Genomic DNA, 18,581 nt, shown 5'->3' with positions numbered 1-18,581 from the left:
CATGGATAGACGAGATGCATTCTCGGTGGGCCCCACAGCGTTAGTCAGTACGATAAGAGCGTACCGCGTAACCGAGTACGCATCTGCCCGCGGCCCTCCCGATCCCCAAATCGCGATAAAAACCCCAAAATCCCTCTCCCCTTCCGAAAATTTTGAAATTTCATTCCTTCCCACCGATTACTCCGAGATTTTCTACCCGAAAGTTTCTCTCCCTCATCCCAAATCAAACAAAACCTCTATTTTGGTACAAGATCTCGGCCTGCAAGCGGTTTCCGCAACTTGCAGAGGATTTTTCGACGAAAAAAGAAGATATTTTTAGGGTTGAATCTTACCGGAAATGTCGATCTGCACTCAAGAGCAGCTGAACTCGCGTCTTCCTCCAAATCCGGGCGAAAAAACAGGTATTTCTTATGTTTTTTGTGATTTTTTCGCTGACAACCCCCTCTTTTATCGATAAAAGTGGGTTGGTGGCTACAGTTCCCACCCGTGGTTGGTGGGAACAGTGATATGTCGTCCTGATCTTGAAAATATCGATAATATCGGCGAGATTTCGGCGAAATCTGGAAACGAAACGAAATATTGGGGTTTCGGTGTCGCCAGTGCAGCGACACCGAAATTATCGGCGATATTTCGTAAAAAAAGCTCACATGTAGCATGAGAAACTGCCCTATACTCTGCCTATGCACTTGAATGGGCCACCGCACTTTATTCCTTCTCCACATAATTAGGTTACCTCACATAAAGGTATAATAACCTGTAGCAGATCATCCATTAGATGGAGAACCAACACAGTCTACATTTGAATACCCTCTTACTTGAATATGATCATTGCACTTATATAGAATGCCACAACCAGGAGTTCCCTTCAAGTATCTGAGTATATGAAATGAGACTTCCATGTAAGGAACATGAGGAACTTGCACAAACTGGCTGACCACACTTAAAAGGAAAAGTGATATCAAGTTGAGTGATCATTAAGTAAATAAAATTTCTGACGAGTCGAAAATATCTTTCTAGATCATCAATCAACTCTCTTTGCCCCATACTAAGCTTCCGATTTGGGTTCATAGAAGTTTTAACTGGTTCGGCTCCCAAAAGACCAATCTTGGCCAGTAAACCTATCAAATATTTTTGTTGCAATAAATTAACATCCACCTTCAATATTGCTACTTCAATACCTAATAAATATCGAAGATGACCCAAGTTCTTTATATAGAAATGTTGATGAAAAAATGTCTTCAACTTGTTAGTACTCACCTTGTCACTGCTAGTGACAATGATACCATCCACATACGCAACCAACAGAAAGGCCCATCCCACTTTTCCTCACAAAGGCGGAGTGGTCAATCTGACTCTGTTTCATTCCTAATTCAAACACCATTTTACTAAATTTCTCAAAACAAGCTCTTGCAAATTGTTTTAAACAAAAAATGGACTTCTTAACATGGAAAACTTTGTCTGAACTACAATGACTAACCATCTTTGAAAAAGGGGGTACTTTCAAAGAACATGGCATCAACTGCACACACACAGATGAAGGCATCCGATTTGTTATACAGTGTGCAATTGAAATTGCATCACTCCAAAACATTTTCGAAACCATCATGTTAAACAATAAAGCCTAAGAAACCACAATTAAGTGTCGATTCTTAAGTTTAGAAACACAATTTTGTTGTGGAATGTTGTGAATAATGCCATAAGCTGATAGATATGATGAAAGATACGAATTAAATTCATGATATATATATATATATATATATATATATATATATATATTCCCAAGCATTATCTAAACATAGAATACACAACTAAGCATTGAATTGTGCTTGCACTTCCATACGAAATTCTTTAAAGCAAGAAAATAGTTTAAAGCAATCTTTCAATTAATATAACTAGGTCATGCGAGAATAATCGTTCATAAAAATAATGACGTACTTAAAAGTCAAATAAACTAGTAGTATAAACTGGACTCCACACATCAGAATGTGTTGAAGAGAAAGGTCTATTGCTCATTTTGTTCACACGAGGCAAAAACGAGACTCTATGACGCTTTCTGAACTTGCAAGCTTCGCATTTTAAGTCAAACACAAGATAACAACGGAATAACTCTTTGAACTACTCAATGAAGGGTGACCAAGCTTGTAATGGCATTGATGAGGCGAGACATCTGTCCGCAGTACAACTCTAATTATTCCATTGTTGAGATTCCTCCACCAATTGTCCTCCTTGTCTTCGAATCTTGAAATTCACAATAGGAACGATATAATGTAAGGATTTAATTACCTTACTAATATAGACTTTGAAGAAATTTAGGAATATATAACACTGACGTCAATGGAAAAGATGATGTTGGATAAGCAATACCTAACCCAGACACACGAGTTGAGGTACCATCAACTAATGTAATAGAAGATATGGAAGTATACTTATTTAACTGAGACAAGATGTTATGCTTACAAGTCATATGGTCTGAAGTTCTGAAATGAATAAACCAAGGAAGATTTTCAAAGGACGCAAGGCATATCATACCCGATTAAGCAAGAGTAGCAATGGAACGGGACACATTGTTGGAATGATCTTTTAGCAATTTAACAAACTCATTCTTGGACAACGTAAGTATATCACCTATCGTACGTAATTCATAGTGAGTTAAGATGTGCTTGACTACATAGAACTTGAAATCGTCATCAGAAGATTGATTTGCCCAAATTGGCTTGCCAATGAGGTCTTAACATTTATCAACTGTGGTTAGAAAGCTCACAATGAGAGCATGATCGATTTCCACGACCACAACCATGGCTACCACTAAACTTTGCATCATGACCTCCTCAAGTATTCATACCACCAAAGTGACCTCCCCCTGAATCTCTACCCATAAATTGTCCACCACAACGATGGTCACCTGACTTCATCTCCCTCTACCAGAGTAAGAAATAAACGCCGATTGATAAGATGAAAATGAACACGGAGTATTTGCACTAACCTCATGATGAACACTGACAAACGCCTTTGTAGTAGATGAAACTTCACTACTACCAAGAACATGAGCTCGCACAGGCTTGGATTCAAGTTGAAGACTAGAAAAGAATTTGGCAACACAATATTCCTCTCGCTGTTGTCTCATGGTCAGTCAACTGGGTCGGCATACATACAATTCTTCCCATACACTCTGCAACACCGAATAATACTAGCCTACACTCTTATCCCCTTGTTGAAGTGTAAAGATGTTTTGAAGCAACTTTACGAGTCAAATTCTTCTTATCTGAATGCATCCCTTTCAAAAATTTCCAAACTTCTATTGTCATTTTAAAAAAGATCACGTTTGCCCTAATATATGGCTCCATGCTATTCCATAAAAGAGCTCTAATTTGAGTATTTTCTGCCACCCAATGTTCATAATCTTTTGAGTTTTCACTAGGCTTAGGGGATATTGGATACTTTAATTTCCTTCTTCCTATAGAACATACTTCTATGAATGTGGCCCATTGTAAATAAATCGCACCATTAAGTTTGGTCGATGTAATTTTACAATTCGTCGACTCAGATGAAGGCAACAAACTAACATTGGCATCATTCTTAACATCCATATTTTAGGAAAAGAAGAGATCAAATACCCAGGGAAGAATTTGAACTTGAACTCACCAAACACTTACTTTAAAAAAGCATAGATCAATGATCATCCCCACACATACTGACCAATTGATGACAAATATGAGGAACTCTTCACTTTCATTCACCATCTCTATACCGACATTTGATCTTAGAATTTAACCATAGATGCACTATGCATCTATGGCCCACTCTAAACCACCAAAATGGTTGTATGTGAAAGCGAGCCTCAAACACATTCACAAGGCACAACTACATAACCCACCATATTGTGGTTGAAAGATGAATGAAGGAGATTTGCATAGATCAGCCCCCTTGGGTTTCACCTTGTGAAGAAGAAAAATGAAGAGAAAAAAAAAAAAAGCAAAGTGAAAGAAAAGATGAAGGAACCTGATACTAGATCTTTTAGGGCCTATTTGGAACCTGGGATTAGGTGGTGTGGAATTACATTTGGTTGAATGTAAATTCCATCTGACATTTGGAAAAGATGGGAAGGGTTGGTTTAATCCAGGTATCATATCATCCAATCCCAATAGGAGATACAATGAGATTTCTAGTGGATTCGAAATCCACTACATCTGTGGGCCCCACGTTGATGCATGTGTTTTATCCGCATTGAGTCCATATGCGCCCTTTACACATTATAATTGAGTTGCATATGCATTAAGGTGACCAGCACCATTTGTGAAATCCAGTTCATTGATTACAATTCCATGGTCCACCAAACATAGGTTTCACTTCATACAATGTTTTTCCAAAGGAAGAATTTGATCCCAAACATGGCATTGGACAATCAAAATACCATGATGGTATTTCCAGATATATAATCATTATGCAATAATGGTGTTAATTCCACGTATTACAATTCAATATCATTTAATCCAATGTTCCAAATTGACACTTACTGCCCTGATGCCACTTTCCTTGAGTTAGATTGAGAAGGAGAAAGGGAGAAATACGAGAAGAAACAAAAGAAGAGAGAGAAGGCTCAAAAGGTGATGACACTCTTAGCCTCTCCTCTTATTATCATTAGAGCTTTCATAATATATGTGAAAGTAAAAAAAAAACAGAAGAAGAAGAAGAGGAAGAAGAAGAAGAAGAATAAGCCCCATGCTTAAGTTAGTCCATAACCAAAGCCCATATGCTTAAACTTTATGCCAACACATCGGCTTAAAGACTAAACAAAAGGAACAATGAAATGAAACAATATAAACCATAATCTCCATACGAAGTGGGCCACACGTGTGATCATGACCATCCATCATGGTCCGTCAACATAATATAATGTCTACCCCACACACTTATGGAACTGAAGGAGAAATCTTACAGGATAGCTATAAAACCAACCATAATTTATGGGATGGAATGTTGTGCACAAAGGAAAAACATGTTCATAGGATTAGCGTATATGAAATAAGGATGTTGAGATGGATTAGTGGCAAGACAAGGAGAGACTTAGAAATGATTGAATTTGAGGGAATTTAGGAGTAGCAAGATAATAAATGTGGGGAAGTAGACTCAGATTGTTTGGCCATGTGCAACAGACCAAGAACTACACTAGTTAGGAGTAAGTTGGTTCAAGTTGAAGGCTCTAAAAAGGAAAGGGGAGGACCCAAAAGGATGTGGGTAGAGGTAGTAAGAAGAGACTTGATGACCTATCTATGGTTTAACTAACGATATGGCCTACTTAAGTGAACTCTTTATATAGTAAACTGTTTCACATGGAAAGAGTTTCAATCTATCATGCTTGGCACTAGATGCCTTTATAGGTAAGGAGTTGAGGGTGTTTTGAGTATTAGTAAAGAGTTGCGAGGAACCTATATAATTTTTTTCTTCTTCCTTTTTTTTTTTTTTGAAAAGAACTAATCATTGGGAGGCAAAAGACTTTACAGGTAAAGTGCAACTCAGAAAAAGAAACATTTTTCTAAGTAAAGACTTTACCACCCCACTAGATGTCAGTACAATAGAAGAGTGGTTTGGATACTTAGTCAATTGACTCAGCCCATACCACATCGAAGTTCAAGTCCTGAACATCATTATCATCCTAATGGGTGTGGTTGTTTTAGAATCTTATGGTTTTCTCTGAGTTTATAAATAAATTAATGCAAATGTATTTGTGTATGAAAGTGAAACACAAATAACATATATACTATAAGCATTATTTTTCCAGTTGAAGAGTATATATTATACAAATTCACAGCTCCACAAGAGAGAAACCCCCCTCTCACCCCTTTTTCTAAGAGGAAAAAAAATAAAATAAAAACAAAAAAGGAAAGCCAGAAATAACAAAGCAAAGAGAAAAAACGTACTCCCACAAGTAGTGAGATTGCCTATCATTCTATATTGGTCCATATCAGCCGATATGTGCCAATATGATGGGAACTTTGACTAAGGCAAGTTCATATACAAATATTAGTGATTATAGTTGCACAAAGCGTGAAACGACAACAAATTTGAGCGTGGTAATGGGGAAGCATCTCTTTGGAAATGTAAACAAATATAATAGGTAGGAGTGGGAGCAAAAGCAAGAGCCTGAGTGGAGATTTGAGGCATGAGCAGCACCTAGTTAGAAGGATCCTGCAAGGTAGCTATGTGGTATGTCTTGGTCAATACATTGCACATCTACCAACATTTTGAACCATAAGTCATAACATGACACACACCACTAATTCATCAATGTAAGACAAAAAGAAATGGTGTACAAAATAATGACATGCAGTAGGGAATTTGATTGAGAGGACTGCAAAAGCTGAGTGTTTCTTTGCCTAAATATGAATGTCAAAAGGTGCTCAGCTGCAACAACAGTTTGACAACAAAAGATACAAGACCCAAGCTTGCTACATCTGTGCTGCTTTTGATTCAGACGGATGCTTTTTACAATACTTTAGCTGGTTTTGCAACCTACTGACTTATCTTTCTAACCACTGAACAAGTTTGCTCAGGCAAGTTCGACACTATCAATATTTTCAGAACTGGATGGAATTATCCCCAAAACTTTTGACCACTAGTTCACGAAACATGCAAAACTCATTTCTATATATGAAAAAAATGAGTACAAAACTCATACCTAGAGTACAACCAAAAAGGCGTTATAACACAAATATCACACAACTCCACTGACAGCATTGGCTGATTTACAATGTGACCTTTTAAGTATGCTCCCAAAATAGAAACTCAAATTTATGGAAATATGACCACGTTGGGAAGAAAATGTTTCATTTGAAGGTACTGGCCTTCTTACATCCCCTAATCTTAGACAGGAAAGTATAAAATTTTCTAAATTATCTCTCAATTTTTATTTTATTTTTTCTAAATTCACAAAAAAACTGCAGGATTTTAAAAGAACATTATCTTAATCTTAAAGAATAGACAGGTTTGGTGAATTGATGTCATAAAAGAAACAGCAATTAAAAGACATTAGCTGAGTCCAATGTGTTAAGACAATGCACATGTGGATTACAACTGAAAAGCTCATAACAAAGTTAGGGAGTGGAAAAAAAGAAGCAAAGATATCCTATTGTAGCTTAATTTCATCTGAAATTAAGGCAACATCATAATTGGCAGCATCAAATTCTAGCTTAGTTGGCACATAAAAGAAATAAACTCATAAAGATTAATAATTACGAGTTGCTGCAATCCATCTAGATAGAAAACATAGCTCTCAAATAAACAAACTGTAATCCCGTTAAAATGGAAAAACTAGCTTAGCTAGCTTTAGGCATATACCAGAAAAAAACTCAAAAGGATTAAGAATTACCAGTTGATGCATTGTCCATCTAGATACAAAAAAGTAGCTCTCAAAGCCATAAACAAACTGTAATCCCGTCAAAATGGCATCATTGATGCATCCAGGTGCACCTGTTAAAAATATTTCACAACTTACATTAAACTGCCAATTTAGACCATTTATAATATGCTTGAATCCTCTAAAAGTACATGTTCTGAACTCTCAAGGCATATTCAGAGTAGAATAACAAAGAAGGATGTGAACTTCCTTAACACTATTTCAGGAAATTACCTTGAAAGGGGCACGCAATGCAAATCCACTTATTTACATACTTTGCAAACACCTGATGAGTAACCAATAGGTCATGGCTCTAATGGCACACATGGAAATTTGTATGCATATTCTAGAGAACATCAATAGATGGTTTGACTTGTCACCAAGTTTCAAAAAGAGGCATACATCATGATGGAGTGACAGGAAACACAGCATAAGCAATCCACCCATCGAATGTGAAATGACATTCACTTTTTTCTTCCCAGAAGCCTCGTAAGCTGTAGCCAGTTTTTCTTTTAGGCCATCCAGTGCTTTATCAATTCTGCCAACAAGAAAACCAATCCCATGCTGAGAACATCAGGTAGTTTTAGATGCTAGTTGAGGAACACTAGCAACATCATGTCATAACACTTAGCTTGGCTTGCTTATGGATAGAATCGTCTGAGAATCAAATAATTCACTTTAGCTGTTGTGAAAGTAAACCGGTATAATTTACTACCTATTGCTTTGCCGGAAGTCATAACCATATCCGAACAGTGAGGTTCCCTTCTCATACCCGCATTCGACAAGCATGTTAATCATATCATGGAAATGATATACGTCTGTCAAATGTAGACATTTTGTGAACTGGAAAACAATAAAAAGATGTCAAAAAACAAGAACAAACATCATGTACAAAACAATAAAAATTCCACTATCACACAAATTTAACCTTGGTTTTCATAATAGATGAGTCCATTGACCTCACATTTCTCTAATGGAATACATAAGCATCTGAAACACGGGGGGAAAAAAAATACACCACACGCAGTGAAAAGTAAAATTACATTGCTTCTTGATCTCATACTTCGAGTTTCCAAAATCAACTTCTGTTTCTTACTTGTTTTAATTTTCTACAATTTCGGGTTTTAAATCAGACATGCATCACTGAGTTCAAATGAGATTCGAATCAGCTGGGACCTCAAGTTGAGACCAAACAGCATCTTAGCTATACACCTTTTTTGAGCATCAATGGATAAATTTTAGCTATAGATAGCCATCAACATAATTAAGAAAGAGGCCGATGTAGTAATAGCAGTGTTCGGAGTATCGGTATCTCTACAACTTTCACTAGCCAGGGATACAAAAGCAATATCAATATTGCAAATAATATTGCAGATAACCGGAAACGTGGGGAAACGTGGGAAAAACTGTGAATTTTCAGTGAAACTTCAGAAGATGATAAAATACAAATATTTCCATATTTAGGAATAAAAAAATTGCAAAAATAATACATACGTAATAAGTTTCCATTTAATATAGGCCTAAAAGCATGTGCTGTCGTAAGAAATCAATCCAACAACCCCATCCAACATTCCATCCAAACATCCATCGATACTGTAGAATATCGACAACACGATATTTCGCCAAGAAATCATCGACAACTAGAAAGGAAACGAAAGATTTTGGTCTTGATATCATGCATGTTACGATGATAATAATAATATCGAGATATTATCAATAATATCAATGAAAATTTGAACACTGCATACAACTAGTGTTCGAAATATCGGTACCATGTTACGTATCGCATCCTTGGGATATAGAAACATATGGGTTATCGCACGGGATATATCGTCTATATCAGGTAATTTATCGCACTTTTTGGGAAACATGGGAAACATTGGGAAAATAGTTGAATTTTTCAATGAAACTTTAGGGATTGTTTAAAAAGATCATAATACACACTTTTAAATTATAACATCTCAAAAAAGAAATTCACATAATAGGTTTCCTTTGTATAGGGTCCTAAGCTATGCGCTATCTGATTGAACTAATGCAACTAAATTCAAATTGAATGCATAACATTTAGAGTGTATGTAATGATCATTTCATTAAACACTCCTGAACTAATGCAACTATATTCAAATTGATATTTTATTAAATTTTAATTAAAATGATTTTTATTTTTTGAAAATTGAGAAGGACTAAACAAATCAATAGACTAACCCTCATACATGCTTGATTTCATGTTTGGAGTGCAACATTCCAAGAAATTTGGGAGAAATTGGGGAAATTTTGAAATTTCCCTAATTTTCCCCAAATCAAACTACCTACACTCAAATTTCGAAATTAGAGTGTATGTGATGATCATTTCATCAAATACTCCTAAATATTTCAAAATTAGTCTCAATTGATAGCTAGTTGAAAGAAAATTTTGAAAAAAACATGGAGAACATGAAGAACCAATGGATATCGAAATCAAAGCTCCAACTCCATGATTTTTCATGCAAAACATGAAGAACCAATGGATTTATAACCATTTGATACTGATTTAACATAATTTCAACCAAAAAAGGGATCGGAAATTGAAAATGCTCACTGGATCAAATATGCGGGATATATCGGCACTACATGCGCGTTTCATATCGCACATGTGGGATACAAGATTTATCGTGGGATATATTGGCGATATTTAAAACATTGCATACAACCATGTGCCCATAAAAAATTTTGAAATGATTTTTTTTAATAAACAATTTTTTGTTGACATTGATATGTTGGTAATATTATTGAAATATCACCAATACACTTGTGATACAAGCGTCACCTAGAATTTACATAGTCGAAAATATTGGCAATACATTTGTGATATCATACATTGCCAATACAAGCGATACCTAGAATTTTCACAGTTGAAAAGATTGGCGATTACATTGGCGATATCGATACGTTGGCAATACTTAACGATACATTGCTGATACTTGGAATCTCTGACACTACCAGTGTTATTGGTGTTGTTGAGCTGGAGATAAGGATAATATCGAGGATATTTCAAACAATGAGTAATAGACCTATAATTCTACACTTCAACAAGCGACTTTAAGGTTAAAGAGGTGCAATTTTCAATATTCATAAACTAACAATGACAATAATTAAATATTGTGAGAGTACTACAAATGTACAGTGGAAGCTTTCCAATTTCTTATGGCAGTCCAGAGTAGTAAATATTGTGATAGTAATAGACCTATAGTGCTACACTCATGTTAAAAGAGTTGTCACAGTCAACATCAAATATTGTAATAGTCCTACTAAATATTGGACAATTCATGCACTTAGTAACAATTTTGAGAAGCTTACCAATGTTATGAAGTTGAGTTGACCTTGCATTACTATTGTCATCTCTAGCCAGGTATCTGAATGGTCCGAAACTGAAGGCAAAGAGGGAATGGATATTTGCTAGGTAGTGGTGGATGGAACAAGAAAATGAAGGAAACAATGTAAAATGAATGCAAATTTTTTTTTTTTTTTTTTGAGAAGTAACGGATACTTTATTAAAAAGCTCACAAGAAGCAAGAAAAGAAATCACCCTCCAACGCCAAAAACTGGAAACCAGCTAGAGGAGAGGCCACGACGGCCTAACCAAAGCGACCCCAACCCTTAACAAAAGCTTTAATTTTAGCAATAGCCTCCTCCACCCTAGTCGGAACATTTCTAAAGCAACTCCCATTCCTTGCCCCCCATATTGACCCAAAACACGGCCATAATAAGCAACCTCCAGGACTTCTTGTCCCCTTTGCCGATCCTGCTACCGTGCCATGCCCACAAAAGCGCTTCCACTGAAGCTGGCATCACCCAATCCATGTGCAATACGGATAAAAAATGGTTCCAGTCCCGACAAAAGGGTAATGGATAAATAGATGATCAATCAACTCCATACTATTCATGCATAGGAAACAAATATTAGGAAGAACCATAGCCCTTCTTTGCAAATTGTCGATAGTGAGGATCCTCTTATGACAAACCAACCACACGAAGACTGCAACCTGAGGCAAAGCACCATAAAACCAATGCTAGAGCAGGTGAATAAGGGATCGCTACGAAGGACCCCATGATAATCTATAGAAAGATTTAACTGAAAACTTTCTAGAAGGAATTCCACTTCAAAAAATCTCATCCTCTGAAATATCGATTTTAACCTTCATAAGGATGATGAGCAGATTGGCAAACTCGTCAATTTCATACTCCAATAAATCCCTGCGGCACGGAGGAGCCCAAACCACTAACCTCCTATAACCAAGAAGCAATCAACTACAAGAACGAAATGATCGGTAGCTAGGTGAGCAATTATAGGGAAAAGTATTTGCAATGCTTGGTCACCACACCACACATCCACCTAGAAATGAATATGAAGCCCCTTCCCAGGGGTGAAAGAAATACCCTCATGAACAATATGCTTGGTGGTCGCCACGACCTTCCAAATAGCTGAAGCCTGATATAGAGAAGACCTCTTGACATACCACCCCCCGTCCTGAGTACCATATTTGGCAATCACTACTTCCCTCCACATTTTGTCCTCTTCCACCCCGAACCTCCAAATCCATTTACCAAGCACCACAGTGTTCATAGTCCCCAAGGGTTTGATACCCGCTCCTCCTTCATATGACCTACAAACCTCTTCCCACCTAAGTGATGAAATTTATTCCCTTCACTTGCATGGTTGCACCCTTCCAGAGAAAGTCTCGTGTTAGCTTCTCAAGCTTTAACAACAAAACTCTCACGCACCAAAGAGCGATAAAAAATATATGGGCATGTTAGCAAAAACCACCTTAATGAGAGTTAGACAACCCCTTAATGAAAGAAGGTGACACTACCAACTAGCAAGCTTCCTCTTGATCCTCCCAATCACCCGATCCCACAAGTGAGAAGCCCGTTTCCCAATACAGAGAGGCAAACTGAGGTAGGTGGAAGGGAAAGACCTAGTCTTGCATCCGAATATACCCGAGAAGGACTTCAACTCCTCCCCAACATGAATGCCTAGAAGTTCTGAATTTGCAACATTAACTTTAGGACCCGAAGCCGCTTCGAAGCAAACCGTCAATTTACGAAGATTATCAACTGCCATGGCCTTTGCCTCACAGAAAAGCGATGTGACATCTATGAACTGAAGATGAGAAACTTGACGACTACTTTCAACAACTTGGAAATCGAGAAACAAACCAAGCTTTGCCCCTCTATGGAGCATAGCACTAAGCGCTTCTCCGATAACTGCGAAAAAAATAAGGAGATGACGGGTCCCCCTGTCTTAACCCTCTTGAAGACTTGAAATAACCCTTAGGAGAGCCATTCAAGAGAACCGAAAATGAGGGCAATTGAACACAAGTCATGATCCAATCCCTTCACCTCTGGCTACAACCAGTCCTGAGAAGCATATAATCCAAAAACTCCCAATCAACGTGGTCATAGGCGTTTTCAATGTCGAGTTTGCACACAAGCCACTCAACTTATCTCTGTGCCTGGAGTTGATACATTCATGTGCCACCAAGGCACTATCCAAAATTTTCTACCTACAACAAATGCACCCTGATTTTCTGAAATGGCTCCAGGAAGCACACCCTTAAATCTATCTGCAAGAAATTTAGCCAAGATCTTATTAAGTGCACCTATAAGACTAATTGGCCTAAAGTCTTTAAGTTGCTCCACTCCTTCTACCTTAGGCAATAAGATAATGAATGTAGCCCCCCATCTCGAAAGACAACCGTCCCCTATCCACAAATTCAGCAATGAAATCCATAACATCCTTTCTAACTACGTGCCAAAATTTCTAAAAGAAAAGGATGGGAAAACCGTTGGGCCCGGGGGCCTTTTCCCCACACATCGCACGCAAAGCCGCACAAACCTCCTCCTCCAAAATGGGCCTATCAAGAGATGCAACATCTGCCTTTGTAATCTTTTCAAACTAGATGTTATCAAGCTTCGACCTCCCCCACTTTTCAGCCGTCAAAATATTCTGATAAAAGGATATAATAGAACCAGAAAGTGTTAGTATATTGATTTGTACATCTTATTTGTCAATCACGTGAGTCCTTGTGTGATGTAGTTGGTTGAGCCTTGGCAATGAAGACACAGGAGTACAAGAGCATTATGGAGTAAAGAATAGGTAAATGAGGTACCTTGGTGACCCTAACCCTTGACCCAAAACAACCCTTGAACTTCTAAATGATCTTGGCTTAATAGATAAACCTTGTTGATCATCCCTTAACCTTAAGAATCTAATTGGAACATGATAAGTAAGGCTAGAGAGGTGCAAAGCTATTGTGAAAACATAAGCCCAAAACAACGGATTTCAAGTGGTGCTCGATCCCATCGAGCAGACCTCGAGGGGTCTTTGATGGCATCGAACAAGAAATCGAATATGTCCACCAAGAATTGATCATTTTGTTTGATTTTCTCAATCGCATCGAAGGTTCACTTTGATGGCATCAAATATGTAACTCAGATATGTCCAGTAAAAACAAATCATATTATTTGATTTTCTCAATGGCATCGAAGGTCACCTTAATGGCATCGAAGACCAATCGATGGTATCAACAAAGCCATTATTTGCCCGTTTTCTGACTGTTGGAATTCGAACTTCTTATAAATGGCATTCGGTTCTTGGGCATTAGCATGAGTTTTTGGTTCAATAGAAGCTTAAGTGATTTCATGTTTATTTCCCTCATCTCAAGCCTCTAAACCAAAGAATTCTAAGTCATATTCCTTGAGATTATCACTCTAATGAGGATTTCAAACTCCACCTTGAGGATGTACTTGAACTTCTTCACTTTCTAGATATTAGACTCAACCTCTATAGGCATACCATTGTCTAAATCTTCTAGAAGACCCATCTAGGTGAATCCCCTAGGAATTACAACTTTTCATTAGTTGTAAGAGATTCAACCAACCCCCCATCACCTTGGTCACCTCAAAGGAGCACTACATGTAAAGTGTTTGATCTTGAAGCTGGAGTCTTGACAAAGCATCGGTATCTTGATTGGGCGAGCCAATGGAAGCTGATTGAAGCATGGGAGAGTATCGATCAAGTAATCCGAAACAACAATACAAAAAGGGCTCAATCCAACAAGTTGTCAAGTGTAAGAGTTTATATGCTCTCTTTCTTTGTGTAGGATCAAGGGTAAGAGTTTGTGACCCAAACTCGACTAGCTTCTTGTGTAGGACATTGGTTCTTTTGTAGGGCCTAAACTGAAGTTCCTTTGTAGGACCTTGGCTCTTGTGTAAGGCCTAAATCAAATCCTTTTGTAGGCCACCAGACACGGGTGCATACATGTTAGTCTTTGTGGGAGCCTCCGTCGGGAGTAAACGTAGATCATTGAACTAGGACCGAGGTTGTTGGTTAGCCTAAGGAAAACCAACTAAAGTCTCTTGCGGGGAGCCTCCGACGGGAGTGTACGTCAATAGGTTCTGGTGGAGGACTGATGTTTATAAAGAGCCTATAGAAAACCACATAAAGTCTCTTGCGGGAACCCTTTCTTGTGTAGGATTGTAAAGTTCAGAGGTTAACCTGATTGAAAACCTCTAATAGTGAAATCCGGTATACTCATGGGTTGAGTGTATCCGCTGGGAGTAGAGTAGGGAAACCGAACCACTATACATACTTGTATTTGGAATTATCATTCGCGCACTTGTTTAATTATGCTTATGTGATTGCATGTTTAATTATTTGTATGCATGATTAGATGAATATTAGGACTTGATAGTTAGCACATTCCACACACATATGTATATTATCATGTTACAGACTAGTTGCTTATTGCATATCATTTGTAGTGTATGTGATTGGACCCTCTATTGGTTTGGAAGCCGTAGAGTTAATTGCCTTGCTTAATTTGCATATTAGCTTAAGTAGGAAATTGGGTATTAAAAGATGGAAATTTTTAATTGGTCCTAATCACCCCCTCTCTAGGACATAGCCTTCATTCCTCAACTTCGCAAAGCTTCCACGCGTGCGGCCGTGGTAATCCTATTACACCACAAGTGATTTTTCAGAAATAGTGTCCTTATTAGATGTTTGACAACCATCAATCAACAAACTAGAGATCCAATTACTGCAGGCACAAGCACTAGCCATACTATGAAAGAAACGAGTGTTCTTATTGCCCTCCTTAAGCCAAATAGCCCTAGATCTCTGCCTCCAGTTAATCTCTTCTTCCTTGGCCTTCTGAGCATAAATTAGGCACAAGCTGCTCCTTTTGACTCTTGTCTTCATCTAATAAAGAATCAGGCTCTTCGAATAAATCAAAAGCGTGAATTTCTTCAACTATCTTTTCAAATTTAGCCTCTCTCCCCTAGAGCATCCTTCTTTCACTGCCTAATTCTATCCTTAAGTAATCTGAGCTTCCTGACCAATCTAAAACTTGTGTATCCTTCCACCGAAAACAATTCCCACCAATTGACTGAAGCCATCAACCTCCAACCAAATTGCCTCGAATTTGAAGGGTCTTGGGCCCCAATTCTCTTTTGGGACTTCAAGCATAATAAGTCGATGGTCAGAAATGACTCTGGGCAAACCATGTTGAAACACAAGAGGGAACTTTTCAGCCCAATCAGGCAAAATAAAAAAATCCGTCGAGATGCGCCACAGTGGCCTCAACTTGCCCATTTGACCAAGTAAATCTGGCCCCTCCCAAGTCCCAACGGCAAATACAACAACTGATTACGATTCACCAAATTAGAGAATGTAGCCATGTTTTAGGAAATTTTCCCTCCCTTGGACTTTTCGAACGAAAACCGGATTGTAAAAGACAGTTTACAGTCCAGTTCAAGAGAAGTGGGACCCTTCTACCAAAGCGACGTGGAACAACATGGGAAGTTCAAAAGAAATTTACTTGAAAATGCTCACCAAAACCCTGGGCTATGCAACTTGATCATAGTTCATTAAATTTCATGAATTGCCTTCTTAGATAATCAGCTAAATTTCCTTATAAACAGTGCCCTGTCTCCTAAGTTCAAAAGTGGAGTATTTTTCTTACAATGGAAGTTTTTGATGAACTTTCCCACTCAACAGAGCTAGACAAGCTTGCAACAGTTCCGACGCAACCAGTCATTCATCGATGAAATTCCAAGGTTTTAGCCCTTGGTAAGCATTTTTTTTTTTTCAATGCCTCCAAATACTTGTATTCCATAAGAGAGAACGTAGTTGCTAGAAGCTGATAATGCTGATCAAAGTCACCAAACACTGACGTCTGACGGATAAGAAATGGACTAGAAGGAATTGATATCATTGTATTGGTATATAATTAAAAAATAATAGTCATATAAAGGTAGGGATGAGATTGATATGCATTGTGAATGAAAGTTGAGTTGTATGTAAGAACTTGTTGCAAGTTTGCAAGGGAGGTTATATTGAGATCATAATTAGTGTAGTTAGATGCACTAATAGTACCAAAGATCATACAGTTGATCGAAGATCAACACATCACATTAATAGTTATAGAAAATTTCTCTCTCTCTCTCTCTCTCTCTCTCTCTCTCTCTCTCTCTCTCTATATATATATATATATAAATAAGATTACTAAAATTCATTAAAAAAAAACACACACAAAATAGCATGGGACATGGCCCTCTCATCGCCAACCTAGGGATAAAGGAAACACAAAAAGAAATGTCAAAGCGGAAGAAGGAAACAAAATCTCTCCAAACAAAGACATAATCCAGATTCTTAAAAAAAAACTCTGGTTTCTCCTTCCAAATCCTCTCCACCCTCACAAGATTGTCTTTCGACCTTTGAATGGCCCATTGGCCCACTCAAGAGCTGTCTCACTAATGGATTCATTGAACACCCACTGCATTCTGAATCTTGTTAAGAAGAAAGCTCATATTTCCTTTGCCACTGGGCAATGAATAAAAATTTGCATTTGAAATCTGCTAGCCATTTCATGCGTTTATTGAAATAGCTTCATTTTGGATGTATGACTATTTCCAAGCGCAAATTAAATTGGCAAGGTTTCTTGGATCCTGATCAGCTTCATATCAGTATGGAAAAAGGCATATGGCCCAATCCGATACTGGTTTGCTAGCATAGAATTAGTTTTCTTATAACCACAACAAAGCGCAATTAAAAAAAAGAAAAGAAAAGAAGTCAATAGAGAAGAACCTAGGACTACAATTTTATAAAGTTTGCAATAGGGATCAAGCAAACAAATAGCCTATTTTCAGGCAAAGTAAAGATTATGCGTCACAAACAAACATCATATAGTTCTGTTTCTCTTTCATACAAGCAAATGTGAAACTTACCCATGATGGATCTAAAATGTCAATTGCATACAACCCATAATCATCTTCTGGAACTTCAACTTCGATATCTTCATCCAAAGATTCTGTATAACCTGCAAAAAAAAAAAAAAAAGAACTAAAATTAACCTGAGCAAACCAAGAGGAAAACCAGATTATTATAAAATGAGGACTGGTTGAGTTGAACATAGGACCACCAAAAATCACAGTCCTCAGGCTCCTCCACCATATATGGGGCCAACGCTTGGTGATTGGAAGTTGGAATCACTCATCTAGGGCCCATCATGGATAGTCCCCAGTGCAAAATGTAACCATTATATGGTCCTTGCTGTCAAGAGAAGATGAATTATCTATAGTGGCAAAAAGTTAAGGTGAGGGAGAGGGGGAGTGCCTGTTTCAAAATGTCAGCAGGTATAAACAGCTAGGAAGTGGGAGCGTGACTGCAAGTCCGAAGTGCGAGCAGCACCTAGTTAAAGATCATATCTAATTACTTTTATATTATGATGTTTAACACAGCAAAGTATAAAAAAGGAGAAAAAAAAGAGGAAGACAAGTTCAGTAAACTAATAACTCAAGGATTCACTCACAAACTTTGCAAGCTTCACTTTTCGTTGCTTGATCTTGCCACTTACGAAGGGGCAACCTCATTAGAAGACAGTGAAACAGATGAGGGGACTTCAGCAGATGATTTTTCTTGATCGTCTTCTTCCAGCATAATACACAAATGCATAAACTCAAAGCACACTAAATTCGGACAGTCCTAATAGCACCTAAAACAGAACAACAACTTACTGTTTAGGGCCTGTTTGGGAGCGTGGATTTGGAACCCCCTGGATTTGAAATCCTCCTATTGTGTTTGGCACACTGGATTGGGAATCAACTTTAATCCAAAAGTAGCCATGCATGGTTATATTTACAGGGG

General features: G+C 37.8%; 1 protein-coding gene across 2 annotated transcripts in view; it reads right to left on the bottom strand.

Moving 5' to 3' along the window:
• The window catches only part of LOC131240032 (phospholipase A(1) LCAT3), a 43,462-nt gene that overhangs the window by 11,846 nt on the left and 13,035 nt on the right, over positions 1-18,581 (bottom strand). For both annotated transcript variants that reach the window (XM_058238039.1, XM_058238037.1), the window contains exons 2-6: positions 17,663-17,754; positions 8,109-8,236; positions 7,796-7,931; positions 7,628-7,679; positions 7,367-7,467 (exon numbers count right to left, since the gene is read on the bottom strand). In XM_058238039.1, the coding sequence (XP_058094022.1) occupies positions 7,367-7,467; positions 7,628-7,679; positions 7,796-7,931; positions 8,109-8,236; positions 17,663-17,754 (509 nt within the window). The remainder of the gene's footprint in view (positions 1-7,366; positions 7,468-7,627; positions 7,680-7,795; positions 7,932-8,108; positions 8,237-17,662; positions 17,755-18,581) is intronic.

This window comes from Magnolia sinica, chromosome 3 (genome assembly GCF_029962835.1).
Source record: "Magnolia sinica isolate HGM2019 chromosome 3, MsV1, whole genome shotgun sequence".
In the NCBI taxonomy this organism is placed as follows: Eukaryota; Viridiplantae; Streptophyta; class Magnoliopsida; order Magnoliales; family Magnoliaceae; genus Magnolia; species Magnolia sinica.
The sequence above is the reverse complement of the archived record's forward strand: the minus strand, read 5'-3'. Positions and strand labels throughout refer to the sequence as shown.